This window comes from Miniopterus schreibersii (genome assembly GCF_964146895.1).
Source record: "Miniopterus schreibersii genome assembly, chromosome: X".
Lineage (NCBI taxonomy): Eukaryota > Metazoa > Chordata > Mammalia > Chiroptera > Miniopteridae > Miniopterus > Miniopterus schreibersii.
The window spans coordinates 16629544-16647000 of NC_138104.1; the positions used below are offsets into that span (position 1 = coordinate 16629544).

The following is a 17457-nucleotide window of genomic DNA, read 5'->3' on the forward strand; positions in this document are numbered from 1 at the left end:
CTTTCTTTTTTAAAAAAATATATCTTTATTGATTTCAGAGAGAGGAAAGGAGAGGGGGAGAGAGAGAGAGAAACATCAATGATGAGCGAGTCATTGATCAAGCCCACAACCTGGGCATGTGCCCTGACCGGGAATCGAACCCCGATCGCCTGGATCCTAGGTCGACACTCAACCGCTGAGCCACGCCCGGCCGGGCATTTTTTCCTTTTTCTACTATACAGGGTGGGGCAAAAGTAGGTTTATAGTTGTGAGTATGAGAAATACAGTTTATTCTTTTTTTTTTTTTAATCCTCACTAGAGGATACTTTTTCCATTGCTTTTCAGAGAGAGTGGAAGAGAGAGAGACAGAGAGAGAAACATCAATGTGAGAGAGACATATCAAGTGGTTGCCTCCTGCACTCACCCCAACCCACCGAGGCCTGAGATTCAGCCCGCAAGGGACATACATGCCCTTGGCTGGAACCAAATCCACGACCCTTCAGTTCTGCCAAAGCTCTAACCACTAAGCCAAACCAGCTAGGGCACACCGAGTTTATTCTTGTATTATTATTTATTAATTATTGTATTATTTTCCATATAAACAATGTAAACCTACTTTTGTCCCACCTGTATTGAGCACACAACAGGTGCTATGTAAATTCCAGTTGACAGACACTCACTGACAAATTACTTTAATAACAGGCTGGCAGACAGGGATTGAGAGAACTGACTGGAGCACTGGTAGAGCCATATGTTCAGCTATACAGTGATTTTGCCATATGTTGCTGTGCAGCTTTTAAGCCTCTTTTTGGGGGAGGGGCCTTTTGTATTTTGTAATATTTTGCACATTTTAAATTGCTACAGAAAATGCAAGATTACTTGCAATCATGATTAGAACTGTGTAAGCACGGTGGCTTTATTTGTCAGCAATTGGAATGCACTACACACATAAAAGTGGCTGACTTGAGAAGTGGCGCTGTGGATGATTTTCTTTGCAAGTATTTCATCTTTCCTACGTTTTCACAATAATACACAAAGCTAACGGTGCATGACGCACATAGCTTTTCACACTGTCCTCTGTAGAAAAGGAACCTCGGAGTGCTGACATTTTAAAAAGGTGTAAAATCCATTCTGAACCTCAGTCCCTCCCAAAAAACACCCCGCTGTCACTGCTCAAAACCCAGCGAAAAGCGTCAGGGAGCCATTGCTGCAATAATCACCTGAGTCGTCTTCCAGGGACTTAATGGAAACAGGTTCCAGAAACTCTGAGAACCTTCCAAAAACTCCTTCCCGGAGTCCCCTCCCTCCGCCAGTCTCCGTAGTGCGTCAAAGGCCCGTAATCATCATAGAAGGGAAAATTGTACATCACGCGATATTTGGCGGCGGGATTTGGAAGTTAGGGATGAGCCGCAGCGCATGCGCGCTGGCTTACAACCGGCGGGCTGCACGCGGGGAGGTAGGCTGGAACCCAGAGGGGGGGAGCAGAGGGAGCCGGTCTCTTTCCCCCTCCTCCCCGCGCAGAGCGTGGGTCTGCGGGTGGCTGAAAGTGAGGAGCGCGGGGCCTGGCTCGGCGTCCCGGCGCGCGTGTGACTGCAGCGGGCGTCCTCCGGCCCCTCCACGAGTTGGAGGAGTGCAGCCGGCGTGCGCCCCGGCGTCGGGACGTGAGCTCCGTTTCCTCTTTAACATTCGCCCTCCATGCGCACACCCTAGTCCCCTGAGAGTTGGTCTTCGCGCCACGGCGCGCCCCTCCTCACCTGGCCCCTCCCACCGGTCCGGGGTCCCGCTTGCTCGCTCCAGGTCGGTAGTCGGCGGCTTCATCCCTGGTGGCCCTGCTTGGGGGCGGAGAAGATGGCTGGCGGACGTCTGCTGTTGGGGGGCGACTTCCTGTCGCCTCCGCCGCTGCCGCCCCTCCCGCCGCCGCCGCTGCCGCCCCTCCCGCCGCCCCCGCCCGAGCCAGTGCTGGAGCAGTGGCGCTATAGCCACGAAAGTGACTGGCAGTGGGCTCTGCGACGCAGCTTCATCTGTCGGCACCTGCACAGCTATCCCGGGGCTGCCCTCGACCAGCTTCTTGCGCTCTCCGCCGCCTGGACCAACCACGTTTTCCTGGGCTGCAGGTGAGGAAGGTGCGCGGGTCGGGTCGGGTCGGGTTAAAGGACCGGGGTAGGGGGTCGGCGATGGGGTTCGGGTTGGGTTAAGGGACCGAGATAGGGAATCCGTCCGTGATGGGGATTGGGATAGAGACTGGGGCATGATGGGGATGAGGGTTTAGAGGCTGGAGGTGCTGGAGGACACCGTTGGCTGGGGAGGGGGTTGGCCGAGTGAGGTGGCAGGGGATAACATAACTGCTAGAAGGGTGCGGGAGTCGCGGGAGCAGCCCCTCCAGGACCAGGGTTGGAGATAGAGGTGTGCCTGGAAGAGGAACCATCACCATTGTAGAGGTGGTCATTGTGGCGATGGTTCTGGAGGGCGTGGGAAATGACGAATAGCAGAACCTCGGACCTGCGTAGGACCTTCCAAGGATGCGGTATCCGCAGAGAATATCCTACAGTCGGGGATTGTAGGGGGCCATGGGGGTGGGGACGCTGCTGTTCTAATCCTAGTCTCCTCCTGACCGCTGTCTTTCCATCCCCATTAAATAAAACAACAGCTCTCCAGCTGGGTTTTACTGTCTCCTCCTGAGGAGGCGGTTTGTATGAGGTGTCTCAGCCGCAGGGTCCGCTTTGCTTGTAGATTTGCGCATAATTTGTGTAGACGCAAACAAAGAAATGGATATATCTACTATAAAAATGGATTGCCCTCCTTTCACCTTAATTGTAATCAGAAGGATTAATATTTGGCCTCGGGTGAGGTTTTAGGGGTGTGTGAGTGTTTGCCCCTCCCCCCTTTTCTAAAACCTGGTGCGAATTCTGAACAGGCCTCTTTGAAAGCTCTCTGCATTTGATGGAGACTGGAGACTGCAGTATGGTTACAACGCATTCTTTTTTTTAACAAGACTACTTGGACCCCTGTACTTAAGAACCCCTCAGTCAGTCTTACATTAGACTGATAATGTCTTTGATAGACTGAGAGGCTTTTTTTTTTTTTTTTTTTTTTTTTTTGGACACTTGCCTCACAGTGAATTTTTTATTAGGAAGGATGAGAAATTCTGGAAAATTATCACATCAGATTCAGCCAATTCAGGTCCAAGAATGGCTAACAGATACTGAAAAATAGGATTGTCCACTCCTACCCTTAATTGTTAAACACAGTATTCAGGATGATGCTTTGCTTTTGCTCTCATCACAGAAATTAATATATATATATTTTATCTTCTCTAGGTTAGTGTAATTTCTGTCTCCAGAGATAATGATTATTTCACTGGAGGAACTGGTTACAACTGGGGAAGCCTCAGTTATTAATCAAGTCAGAAAAATCTAATTGACCTTCATTTAATAATGCTGTTCTTACAGTTCAAAAGGTACCTTTATCATAGATCTTAATATCACAGAAGGCTATGGGGAATCAGAATCCTGAAAAAATATCTTACATGGTAGGATAATAACCATCCTTTGTGTTAATCTTACCTTCCCACTAGAATGTAAGCTCCTTTGGGGAAAGGGTTTATGCTTTCTTGTTCACACCTTTTTAAAAAAAATTTTATCCTCACCCAAGGAGTGAGGATATTTTTTCCATTGATTTTTAGAGAGCATGGAAGGGAGGGAGAAGGGCGGGGAGAGAGAGAGTACAGAGAGAAACATCCATGTGACAGAGATATGACAGAGACACATTTATTGGTTGCTTCTCACACACACCCTGACCAGGGACGGGGATCGGACCTGCAACCCAGGTACGTGCCCTTGACTGGGAATTGAACCCTGGACCCTCTGATGTGCAGGCCGATGCTCTAACCAGTGAGCAAGCCAGCCAGGTCTCATTCACACCTTTATTCTCAGCGCCTAGAAGAGTGCCTTCTGCATAATAGCTGCTCAATAAATATGAGTGGAGCAAATGGATGAATATAGCTTTATAATGTACAAAATATTTAAAAATTTATGTATCTCACTTAATACAGCAGCCTTGGGAATTAGGTGGTGTCTCGTTTTTACAGCTAAATCAATGGAGGCCAAGAAGTTAAGTGACTCTTCCAAGGTCCCATAGTCTTCTGATACTCTTTCCACTGAGATGCAGTTGCTATATTTGGGAAGGATGGACCAGGTGTGAAAGCAAGTAATTGACACAAATCACATCATTATTATACTTCAGGATTTCATTCCAAGAACGGCAATCTTATATATAAGTAGGGTATTAAAAAACACAAGCCAGGCCAATGGTGGTCAGTGTTAAAAGCTCAAGCTCCCAGGGCATTTTATATGTGTGTGTGTGTGTATGTGTGTGTGTGCGCGCGTGTGCACTCGCCAAAGCACATTTGTGTATAGTATATATACTATAGTATATAGTGTAGTATATATACTACATTGTAGTTAAGTCAATTTAGTCAATAAAAGTTGCCATAATGTTATCAAATAGCATAACAGAAAAGTAATGCTTGAATTATATCTAGTTGAGATATAGGAGAAAGAAGAGGCAATAAAGAATGGTGGAAGGCAGGAACCAAGTGCAGTCTTCCACTTTAGTCAGGCTTTATGTTAGCTGTCAACTTCAGGTGGGAAAATCTATAGACTTGTTAATGTTGATGTTGGCGGAGCTCTTGTTTTCTGGTCTATTTTGTGACAGAAGACTCCTCTCAGGGGAACTGCAAAATACACAGTGAAACAACCTATTCTAAAAAATATGTATGTTTTTATTAATTTCAGAGAGGAAGGGAGAGAGAGAGCGATAGAAACATCAATGATAAGAGAGAATCATCCATCAGCTGCTTCCTGCACGCCCCCTACAGGGGAACAAGCCGTCACCTCCTGGGTCAGGGGTCGATGCTCAACCACTGAGTCACACCAGCGGGTGAAACAGCCTATTCTAAACTTCAGGGTCCATCCCGTGACTTTTAGAACAGATTGTAAACAATAGCAAGAAGGGAACTTGTTGCACATTTTTTCTCCTTCTAGCAGGACTTACTGTGTTCTGTTTCAGTTCTGAAGTAACTCCTTGGTCAAGGATAGATTTGAAAATTCCCTGATCAAAAGACCAAGCCAGGAAGGGCTCAGATGTGCAGGAAGGCAAACCATGTTTCATTCCTTTTGGTGGTAGTGTTGGTTTTCAAGGAACAAGTTTGAATACTGTATGTATCTTAATTCTCTAACCGTGGTTCTCAAACTTAAGCAGACATCAGAATCATCAGCCAGACTTGTTAAAACACAGATTGCTGGGCTCTATCCCTGGGGTTTCTGATTTAGTAGGTCTGAGGTGAAGTCCCAAAATTTCAGAATTTGCATTTCTAACAAGTTCTCAGGTAATGCTGCTAATCAAGTGATGCCATCCAGAGATTACACTATTAGAACCACTGCTTCATAACAAAGGATAAGATAAAGCAATTTTTTCCAATCTGCTTTTTCATCATTTTCCATCATAGTCCAGGCAACCAGGAAGCTCATATAGCTGAAATTATTTCTCTTCACTTTTTTATTTGTTTGTTTCATAAAAGTAAGTAATCTGTCAAGAATTCTTTTCTGCAAGCAATTTCTAAAATATATCTTGTGGCTAATGAAAAGTTAGTTTAGTCTTCTAGTCAACTACATCTATAGCACTTACATAATTATTCATAGGAATGCCTAGGGATCTGTGCAATTTTTACTTAAAATTGTAGATAGATAGATAGATAGATAGATAGATAGATAGATAGATAGATAGATAGATAGATTTAATAAAGCAGAATGTTTGGTTAACTGGAGCATTCAGTTTTCCAGTCATTCTTCATCACTAGGCTTAGAATCAGAATCCTGGCCTATTGATCTTTGATGCAATATTAATTAATCAGGAAAATATATCTTAAAATGAAACCAGCTTTGCCACCTTGATTATTTGTCCCTTCTCTTCCTTGTTGATGTGTGTCAGATACTTGCAAGGCAGATGGCAGTGGGCTCATGTTGTAAAACTAACTGCACACAGTAGATAGAGGGCATCAGTCACCAGCTAATGAAGCGTGAGTGGGAACTTTCAAAAGATTTATCAATAATCTGACTGTGTTATTCACTTATGTTAGGAATAGTTTTGAATAAATAATTTTATACTTAGCAATCTTAATCTTTGCTGAGTTTTCAAACCTCAGCTGTTTTACTTGGACTTAGTAGACCCAGTTTAATATATTTAAAATTTTCTGAAAGCATCTATTACTGAATATTTCTTAAACTTCAGGTGCCATTGTATATCATAAATATGCACCTACATGTACCTGTTTTTGTTTAAGAATGTAAGATTCATGAACTCAGATATCTTTGTCTGTTAGAAATCATCTTTTTATGTGCTATGCATGGTGGGACAGTTGAATGGCATCCTGATTTCCAAAAGCTTGGTACATAATAAGCTACCTTTGAAAGCCCTAAATACCTGCTGGAGATTTTTGGTTTTCTTTTGTAAGTATTTACAACCAAATGGGTAAATTAACAGAGTTACATATATAATATTCATCATCTTAAAATTACTGTATTATACTTGCCTTAATGATATTTTTCATCACCATCCCTCCAAAGATAGAATACTGAATCTCATGTGGTAATGACATGGAGAAAAAGCTTATGATAAATTAAGAACCAAAAAAACCCTCACCAGACTGCAAATCAACATAGATGAGTTGATAGTGATGGGGGGAGGGGAGTAGTATGGAAAACACAGAAAAAGGAATAAAACGTAAACCCCAAAATGTTAGTGAAATTATCAGTGGTTGGTTTGTAGGTGCTTTTCTTGGTGTATTCTCCAAAACTTCTGGAGCAAAGATGTTACTTTTAAATCCACTACAAAAAATACACTATAGAAAACAGAGTACTGAAAGTTTTCTTGTTTTGGCTCATTTCAAATTTGTGGAACTGCTTCTTTATCCCTGAATAGCTACTCTGGAGAATTTTAGAAGTGGGAATGAAATGCTAGTGGTCTAAGACTCTAGATTGCTATTTGCATTGTTCTTAGAATAGTCAAGTGTTAAGACACTATAAGGCCTTCTCCATTATTGTTTGAGCTAGCTGGGTTTCTTCAGTATTAGGACTTCCTAATAAAGGACTGGGAAGCTGCCCGTGCTGGCAGCCTACACAAAGGTTTATTTTTGTAGCCTATGGGTGATGTTGAATTTCGTGGCAAGTGTACTGAATAGGGAACAGTAGATATAATCATTAACAGTGCTGCAGGAAACCTGAGAGAAAAGTGAGTGTGGAGTGAGCTGCAGATGCTTCATTCATGCACACTGGATTATGACATGCTTGCCATTTACAGTTTTATACCCTGTTTGGAATCAGGCTATAATTGAAGGTCTGGAGAATTTTGACTGCAATTCAAGGTGAGTGGCTTGGTTGTAGTACCAATTTTGGTAGCAAAAGTGTCATTACCAGTTTAGGATTTGTAGACTGCTATCTCATTTTCTTAAATATATTTTTAATTGATTTTTAGAGAGAGAGGAAGGGAGAGAGAGATAGAAACATCAATGTGAGAGAAACATCATCAATCGGCTGCCTCCTACATGCCCCCCACTGGAGATCGGGCCCGTAACCCAGGCATATGCCCTGACCAGGAATCAAACCAGTGACCTCTTGGTGCATGGGACGACGCTCAGCCCCTGAGCCACAGCAGCCGGGCTGCTGTCTCATTTTCATAATCTCTTGTTTCATCTCATACCTTGGAAATTAAACTTGCAAATCTGATTGGAAGTGATATGTAGAACATATGACATTTTAGGCCATGCTTTCCGATGTTTGGATAAGAGTAAATGAAAGTACTCTTGGCATTTAAATACTGGTATTAGCAGCAGCAGCAATGATCAGTTTGAAGTGCAGATCACAACTGGGCCTGCTTCTGGTAAGCTGTCAGTGAAGGCCACCATGTCTTGACTTCTCCGCTTCACAAGGAAAGACATCTGATGGTTGTGGAAACTTTCGTTATCTTCCTTCAAGTTCAGAATCTACTTATGTAAAGGTGTGATAGTTACTTGTTTTCAGAACTTTCTTCCCAAATGCCACCAGGGGTATCTTTTTTCATCTTAGGCTGGGAAAGGCTGGTGGTAGGAAGGGTGTGTAGATCCCTGTGATAACAAAAACTTCACTTGAGCCCATATTTGTTCCTCTGCAGTAAAATGATACCCTGTCAAGCAGCCAACCTACTGCTTAAGAAGCCCTTTTTAAAAATGTGTGTTTTTAAGCTCTTTATTATGGAAAAATCAAACACATACAAAGGTAGGAAAATTTAATGAGCACCCATCACTAGACTTCAGCAGCCTGTCATGCTATCCTACTTGTTTCATATATTTTGCCCCCAGTTGTTTGTTTGTTTTTCTGTGGGAGATAGTCTATATTAAAGAAAATCTTGACATCATTTCCCCTGTGAATACTTCAGTATGTATCTGTACCAGATAAGAATTTTTAAAAATAGAGTCATGATACCTTTATTCACGCTTAACAAAATTAATAATTTCTTAAAATCATCTAGTGCCTAGTCATGTTTAGTTTTTTTCCATTTTTCTCAAACTGTCTTTTTGCAGTCAGCTTGTTTGATTCATGATCCAAACAAGGTCCACACATTGTATCTGATTATCTGTCTCCTTTAACCTATAAACAGTTCCCCTCTCCTTTTATTTTCATGTTATTTATTTGATGAAGAAATTGGGTTGTCACATAGTGTTTCCTTCATTCTGGATTTGGCTGGCTAGATTTTTTTTTTTAATCCTCACCCAAGGATATGTTTTTATTGATTTTTAGAGAGGAAAGGAGAGAAAGAGAGAGAAACATCGATGTGAGAGAAACATCGGTTGGTTGCCTCCTGTACGCATTCTGACTGGAGATCAAACCCGCAACCTAGGTATGTGCCCTGACTGGGAATCAAACTGGCAACCTTTTGGTGTATGGGACAACACTCCAACCAACTGAGCCACTCGGCCAGGGCTGGCCTGCTAGGTTCTTGTCGTGGTGTTTAACATGTTTCTGGGAGTTAGAGGCTTGATTAGTTTCAGGTTCAATTATTTGGTGGGCAAGAACACTTTTATAGATCGTTCTTTGTCCTGTCGTGTGATACGGACATCAGGGGACACATGTCTGCTTGTCCCATTTTTCATGATATTAAAAAGTTCCCTGTCAACTTTTTAACTGAAATTTTTATTGAGATAATTGTAGAGTCACATGCAGTTGTACAAAAGAATACAAAGAGCTGCCCTGTACTCTTTACCCAGTTCCCCCAGTGATAACATTTTGCAAAATTATTATGTAATATCATAACCAGGATAATGACATTGTTAGAATCTACTGATTTTACTCATATTTCCCCAGTCTTACTAGTACTCCTGTGTGTGTGTTCTATAATTTTATCACATGTGTAGGTTTGTGTATCCATTACCACAGTCAAGATATTGAGCAGTTCCAATACCAAAAGGATCCCTCACATTTTATAACCATATCCAATTCCCTCCCACTCATACACAAGATTGCGTATGTCAATAGTTTGTTCCTTTTTGTTGCTGAGTAGTGTTCCATTGTATGTGTATACCAGAGTTTAACCACTTACCTGTTGAAGGACATCTGTGCTGATTGCAGATTTTGACTGTTACAAATACAGCTGCTGTGAACATTCATGTACAGGTTTTTGCATGAACATACGTTTCCATTTCTCTGAGATAAATGCCCAAGAGTGTAATTGGTAGATTTTGTGGTAATTACACACTTAATTTTATAAGAAACTTCCAAGTTGTTTTTCAGTGTGGCGATACTATTTTACATTCCCCCCAGCGATGTATAAATGATCCAGATTCTCTGCATCCCTGCCAGCATTTGGTAGTGTCACTATTTTTTATTTTAGCCATTGTGATAAGTGTATAGTCATATCTCATTGTGGTTTTAAATTGCATTTCTCGGGTGACTAATGACATCAAACATCTTTTCAATGTGCTTATATGCAGTCTGTATTTCCTTTTTGGTGAAATGTTCTCTTCATGTCTTTTGTCTTTTCATCCACTTCACAGGGTCTTTTGAGAGCAAAAGTTTTTTATTTTGATGAAGTGCATTTTATTAGCTCTTCCTCTTTTTAAAAAATATGATTTTATTGATTTTAGAGAGAGGAAGTGAGAGGGAGAGATAGAAACATCAATGATGAAAGAGAGTCATTGATGGACTGCCTCTTGCATGCCCCAACTGGGGATCAAGCCCCCAACTCAGCATGTGTCCTGACTGGGAATCGAACCCGCACCTCCTGGTTCATAGGTCAGTGCTCAACCACTGAGCCACACCGGTGGGGCTTGAATTAATTTTTGTATAAAATTTGAGGTGTAGGTTGAGGTTTTGTTTGTTGCCTGTGGATGCCCACTTGTTCCAGCACCAATTGTTGAAAAGGCTGTCCTTCCTCCATTCAATTGCTTTTGTAACTTTGTCAGCAATCAGTTGAGCATGTTTGTGCGGGTCTATTTCTGGGCTCTTCCCCATCAGCTTAAGGACCTAATAGGCTTAGCAGCCATTGATGATCATTTATTTTGTATTATGAGTTGCAAAGTGGTAGTAGCCTGTCTAATTTCTACACTTATTAGCTGGGCTGCTTCTGTAAAAGAGATTTTCTTCATCAACTCTTTAGTTGCTCTGAGATATAATTTGTATGGAAAATGCCAGATAAATACTTACTTTCTTCCTTAATATTACCCATTTTTGGAATAATGACTTGATTTCCTACCATCCTCCAAAGGTGACCAGTAATGAGTTTGTAACTATCTTTTTGAGCTAATGGATTTTTAACGTACTTGATGTGTCTCAATCCACTGCTGTTATTGTTCTTATTGATATTCAAGCTGGCTTACTTTGCCAGTGGGAGGCTATTCAAGTTGGCTTCAGAGTCCATTTGACACAATTCCCAAAGTCTTTCACAGCTTCCTTGTTTTCAGACACAAGAATATCTTCCAGGTTCATCTTATGTATTTCTTGCCCCGGACTTGGAATCAGTCATTTCTTTAAGGACTCTGATTTTTTTTCATGGGAAATGATAGAGATCACAATCTGGATGTTAACAACCCAGCAGCTCTTAACACACTTAGTACTTTTATAAATATAAAAATGTCATTATTTGCATATGATAGAAAAGAGTCATGAGTTTATATGGGTACTTTCAATTCAAACAAAGATAAGGTCTTAGCTTAAATTTCTTTTTTTTAAAGAACTTTAAATTTTATTTCTCAATTATAGTTTACATTCAGTATTATTTTGTATTAGTTTCAGGTGTTCAGCAAAGTGGTTAGACCATCATATACTTTACAAAGTGTTCCCCCCAATATTTCTAGTGCCCACCTGGCACCATACATAGTTATTGCATTTCCTATTCTGTACTTTACATCCCTGTGACTATTTTGTATCAACCAATTTGTACTTCTTAATCCCTTCACCTCTTTAACCCAGTCCCCAAACCCCCCTCTCTTCTGGCAACCAATAGTCTGTTCTCTGTGTCTATGAGTCTCTTTCAATTTTGTGTGTTCCTTCATTTTTTTCTTTATATTCCACCTATAAGTAAAATCATATTGTATTTGTCTTTCTCTGTCTGACTTATGTCACTTAGCATAATATCCTCTAGGTCCATCCATGCTGTCACAAATGGTAAGATTTTTTTCTTTTTATGGCTGAATAATATTCCTGTGTGTGTGTGTGTACCACTACTTTTTTTTTTTTTTAATCCTCACCCTAGGGTATTTTTTCCATTGCTTTTCAGAGAGAGTAGGAGACAGAGGGGAAGTGGGGGGGGGGGGATGAGAAACAGAGAAACCTTGATGTGAGAGAGAGACACATTGATTGGTTGTCTCCCGCACTTGCCCCGACTGGGACCAGGGATTGAGCCTACAACCGAGATATGTGCCCTTGACCAGAATCAAACCCAAGACCCTTCAGTCTGCAGGCTGGTGCTCTAACCACTGAGCCAAACCGGCTAGGGCTATACCACCACTTTTTTACCCACTCTTCTACTGATGGGCACTTGGGCTGCTTCCAAATCTTGATTCTTATAAATAATGCTGCAGTGAACATAGGGGTGCATATATTCTTTCAAATTAGTGTTTTGGGTTTCTTCCGATGTATATCCAGAAGTGGAATTGCTGGGTCATGAGGCACTTACATTTAAATTTTTGAGGTCGTTTTCATACTGTTTTCCACAGTGCCTGCACCAGCTTGCATTCCCACCAACAGTGCACAAGGATTCCCTTTTCTCCACATCCCCACCAACACTTGTTGTTTGTGGATTTATTGATGATATTGGGCTTAAATTTCTTGGTTTTATGTTTGTATGTCCCATAATGACTAACATAATTACTCATTTGATGGTAAGTATTTTAGGGCAGATTCTTTAGTTTTACAGCCAAGATACTCTGTTGAAAAAGTCCTGTGGGAACAGTTATAAAATTGGCTCATTTAGAAGCTTTTTAAAAAACTACATTTTTATCTGTTTTAATGTTAGATTATATTAATTTAAATAGGTACAGCCCACGCTTGATGGAAAAAATTCTCCAAATGGCTGAAGGTATTGATATTGGGGAGATGCCTTCATACGATCTGATGCTGTCCAAACCTTCCAAAGGTCAAAAACGTCACCACTCAACATATGATGGTGAGTATACTTGTTGCTGGAAGGTGCGGTTTGAAGAAATGACATGGCCTTTTTTTTTTTAAAAACTATGTGGGTGTGGTATAACATTGGTAACATTGGATCTTCCACAAATGTAAAAGAATTTTAACTTTTAGCTATGTACAGTTGGGTTTTGTTTTTTGGTTTGTTTGTTTTTTTGGTGTTTTTTTGTTTTGTTTTTTTGAGGATGCTAAATAGAGCTGAAGACTAAGAATATTGAAGTCACACTATAATGCTATCCTTGAAGTCCATGGTCATGAACCTCCCTCTAAATAGAAAAACCTTATACTCTGTTCATTTGAGCATCTAAGTAACTGAATCCTCTTGGATGGGTCCAAGATGGACCAGCTTTCTACCGAACAGTGTTATAGGGAGGAAGCTCTAGTGTCTGGTATGGCCTCAGCAGAGTTCTTCCATAGCTTTAAATTCGATATCCCTCATAAATCATTAGTTTCCAGCTGTTGCTTGCTCTAGAAATAAAATATAGTGAACACTCTTTTGTGCAGAACAGGCCAGAACTAAAATTTTGAAGTTGAAAGCGTTCAGGATCTTTTGATAATTATTTTTATTTGATTTTGGGTCACAGCTATGTAAAGCACCATCACAGAGTCACTCACCTCTAATATGAAAGAGAAGCTTTGTAAATGCCTCTGGTCAGCATCCCTGTTGCAGTAGAGCCCTTTGTTCCATTAAGAAGGGAGCTTTTCAGCACAGGTGGCATGAGATTAGACTAGAACAACTTCTTACTCGGTGTACTTCCCCTGTGCTTTAGCTCATTAGATGCAAAAGGATCTACCGTTCATGCATGGTGGTGCCCTGCATACTTGATTCAGTGGCATATTTTCTATTCAGTCCCTTCCCTTACACATGGAAGGACAGGAAACGTCCCTCCTTAGGCCAGAAACTTACATTGATATTCGAATCCCTCCACCTAAATGACCTGAAGTTTTTTTTTTATAGGAAATATCTTGTACCAACAACACAGTTTGCAAATAATGTGGTTGGTACTATTTTCCTGCTTGGTTCTTTGAAAAATATTCCCTTTTTAATGAATTGTAAATTTCACTCATTCTATAGGTCAAAATCCTCCTAAAAAGCAAGCCGGTTCCAAATTCCATGTGAGACCTCGTTTTGAGCCTGTACATTTTGTAGCTAGTAGTTCAAAAGATGAAAGACAGGAAGATCCTTATGGCCCTCAAACAAAAGAGGTAAATGAACAAACACGTTGTGCCAGCGCGCCGAGAAACATCTACCAAGATTATACTCAAGACTCTTTCAGTGTACAAGATGGGAATTCTCAGTATTGCGATTCATCAGGATTTATTTTCACAAAAGAGCAGCCTGTAACAGCCAAAATGTATTTTGACCGTGGGAACCATGTCCCAAGCAGCACACCACAGCAGGCAAAATCGCAGTCAGCTCCTGAACCTTCACTGTCACAGACATTTCCTGAGTCAGTGGTAGCTGAGAAGCAGTATTTTATTGAAAAATTAACAGCGACTATCTGGAACAACCTTTCTAATCCAGAGATGACTTCCGGATCTGATAAAATTAATTACACATACATGTTAACTCGTTGTATTCAGGCATGTAAGACAAATCCTGAGTATATATATGCTCCTTTAAAAGAAATCCCCCCTGCTGACATCCCCAAAAATAAAAAACTTCTAACAGATGGTTACGCTTGTGAAGTTAGATGCCAAAATATCTACTTAACTACAGGTTATGCTGGCAGCAAGAATGGGTCCAGGGATCGCGCTACTGAGCTAGCTGTAAAACTCTTGCAGAAGCGCATTGAAGTTAGGGTTATCCGGCGGAAATTCAAGCACACGTTTGGAGAGGACCTTGTGGTGTGTCAGATTGGCATGCCTTCATATGAATTTCCCCCAGCTCTGAAGCCACCAGAAGAGCTGGTGGTGCTGGCTAAAGATGCCTCTGGGCAGCCGATTTATAATGCTTCCGCCAAACACTGGACCAATTTTGTCCTTACCGAAAATGCAAACGATGCTATTGGCATCCTTAACAATTCTGCCTCATACAACAAAATGTCAGTTGAATACAAATATGAGATGATGCCAAATCGTACATGGCGTTGTCGAGTATTTTTGCAAGATCATTGCTTAGCTGAAGGTTATGGAACCAAGAAAACAAGTAAACATGCAGCTGCTGATGAGGCTCTGAAAATCCTTCAAAAAACACAACCCACTTACCCATCTGTCAAAAGTTCACAGTGCCAAACAGGCTCTTCACCCAGGGGATCTGGCAAGAAGAAAGATATAAAGGATCTCGTAGTTTACGAGAATTCTTCGAATCCTGTGTGCACGCTCAACGACACAGCTCAGTTTAACCGAATGACAGTTGAATACGTCTATGAAAGAATGACAGGCCTCCGATGGAAGTGCAAGGTGATTCTGGAGAGTGAAGTCATTGCAGAAGCAGTTGGGGTGAAGAAAACTGTCAAATATGAAGCTGCTGGGGAAGCTGTGAAAACCCTCAAGAAGACCCAGCCGACCGTCATTAACAACTTGAAGAAGGGAGCTATCGAAGATGTGATTTCAAGAAACGAAATTCAAGGCCGCTCGGCAGAGGAGGCCTACAAGCAACAAATCAAAGAAGATAACATAGGGAATCAGCTGCTGAGAAAGATGGGTTGGACGGGTGGCGGTTTAGGTAAATCTGGAGAGGGCATTCGGGAGCCAATTTCTGTCAAAGAGCAGCATAAGCGGGAAGGGCTTGGGCTTGATGTAGAGAGGGTCAATAAGATTGCCAAGAGAGATATTGAGCAGATCATCAGAAACTACGCCCGCTCAGAGAGTCACACGGATTTGACTTTCTCTACAGAGCTGACTAATGACGAGCGCAAGCAAATTCATCAGATCGCCCAGAAGTATGGGCTGAAGAGTAAGTCTCATGGGGTAGGCCATGATAGGTACCTGGTGGTAGGTCGAAAAAGACGGAAGGAAGACCTACTAGATCAGCTCAAACAGGAAGGCCAAGTGGGGCATTACGAGCTTGTGATGCCTCAAGCAAATTGAGATCTTACTAATTTATTTTCTCAGTGCCTGATGAGGCATATCTGTGAATTAAAGAAATGCTACATGTTCCAGTTGCAGAGTATATTCATTCTTAAGATGTTTCACCTTGTTCATTTCATATAGTGCTTTATTAGATATCGGAACCTGAAAAATTCCGTCCACTTGTATTAGCTTAACCCAGCAGATGATATTGTGCAGTTACCGTTTGTGTCTTTGATATTGCTGTGTCCCTCAGAGTTTCATAGTTTGTACAAAGCAAGAGCGCAGATCCAAATGGAATTTCACCCTTAGAAAGAAATTCCCATTTTGAAGGGCATAGCACAGCAATCCGCAACAATATGTGACATTGATATTAACTACAATAAAACTGCAGTCTTAATTCCAGACTTAAAATGTCAGATCATTTTGTATTATCTATTTTCATCTTTGTGTGAAGCCAGTTATAGAATGTTTAACAGTAACTTGTGCTGTACGTGTAAATGTCCTTATCAACTAAATGATGTAAAACTTTCTTAAAGTAAATTTAGTGTTCGCTTATTTATAACTTCTGCCATGTGGTTTCATGTGGTTTTCAGAATATTGGAAGTGATGTACTGTACCTTGTGATATATCAATTTTAACAAATTCTAGTCTTCATGCTGAGAGAGCACTACTTGAGAGAGCACTTGAAAAGTTTCAGAGTCTTTGGTTTACTCGGAAGAAAGGAAGCTGGAACTGTTTGTTCGTGGTGCCTTGCAGGGACTCACATCACAGCACCTCCCCATCGTAGCTTTCACTCGGTTTGGATGCGTGGCACATCCAAGGCGGCCAGAGCTGTGGGAGAGCTGAGTAAAAGACTGAAGATACACTGGTGCTTTGATGAAAAGGTCAGTTGGCTGGTCCCTCTCTCAGAAAGCTTACTAAGCTCCAAAAGCCAACTTTGTAACATATTTAAAACAGCTATTTTCGCTTATCTGGAATGTAAAAAGAAAGTATATAAAAAGAGTGTGTGCGCTTCCTGAATAAAAAGGAGCCCAAGTTGATCGAAATGGTGGCGTGCTTATTTCTGGGCAGCAGCCTCATAGTGACACTTTGGGCCTTTGGAGAGGGGAAGTGATGTTTGCACAAAGTATTTCAACACCAGAGCACGTGTGGATGAACGTGACTTAGCAAGTAGGGATGGCTCACCAGTCACCCAATCATGTTTTTCCTATGGACCAATCTGCTGGCTGCAACCCAGTCTCAGGCTGTTTAATTTCATGTGATTTTGTTTTTGTATCTCAGATAAATCAGGTACTAATATTCACACAGTTAATATTCAGAAATGATTATTAATGCTGATAGTTAAACACCTCCAATGAAATATTTAGAACAATGAGGTTTAAAGTGTCTTAAAACATTTAGCACCATGCTTGACATGTAAAATGATCCACAATAAACAGAAATTTCCTTTCCTCTCTTTTCTTTATATTTTACATTAAGAAGCTGTCCATTGTAGGTAAATCAGTATTTTAAAAGTATAAAGGGATTAACTTTTATACCTGGGTCTCTCTAACTTTCAGTCACCTACAGTGATTAACACAGGTGTGATACTTGCTTTCCAGTAACTCGCCTACAGTGTGTGGCCTCTCCTAATGGTAGAAAGAGAAGTGAGGTGTGCATTTTTATTTGGCACTTAATGTTTTAACAATGGCAAAGAGAGCTAAGCTAAAATGTTTTTATAATTTTTTTTTTTTTTTTAACTTAATGAGGC

At 41.1% G+C, this 17457-nt stretch overlaps 1 protein-coding gene across 1 annotated transcript; it reads left to right on the forward strand.

The window, feature by feature from the left end:
• The first annotated feature begins 1393 nt into the window (after positions 1-1393).
• Positions 1394-16747, forward strand: NKRF (NFKB repressing factor). Its single transcript, XM_081126377.1, has 3 exons — positions 1394-2093; positions 12542-12672; positions 13768-16747. The coding sequence occupies exons 1-3, from the start codon at positions 1828-1830 to the stop codon at positions 15723-15725; spliced, it is 2355 nt and encodes a 784-aa protein (XP_080982503.1). The 5' UTR covers positions 1394-1827; the 3' UTR covers positions 15726-16747.
• The last annotated feature ends 710 nt before the right edge of the window (positions 16748-17457 follow it).

Excerpts from the sequence above, each read along its gene's own strand:
- NKRF (XM_081126377.1), top strand. The coding sequence starts at position 1,828 with ATGGCTGGCGGACGTCTGCTGTTGGGGGGCGACTTCCTGTCGCCTCCG. Across the intron at positions 2,094-12,541 it reads CACGTTTTCCTGGGCTGCAG|GTACAGCCCACGCTTGATGG; the intron begins GTGAGGAAGGTG and ends TAATTTAAATAG. Across the intron at positions 12,673-13,767 it reads TCACCACTCAACATATGATG|GTCAAAATCCTCCTAAAAAG; the intron begins GTGAGTATACTT and ends CTCATTCTATAG.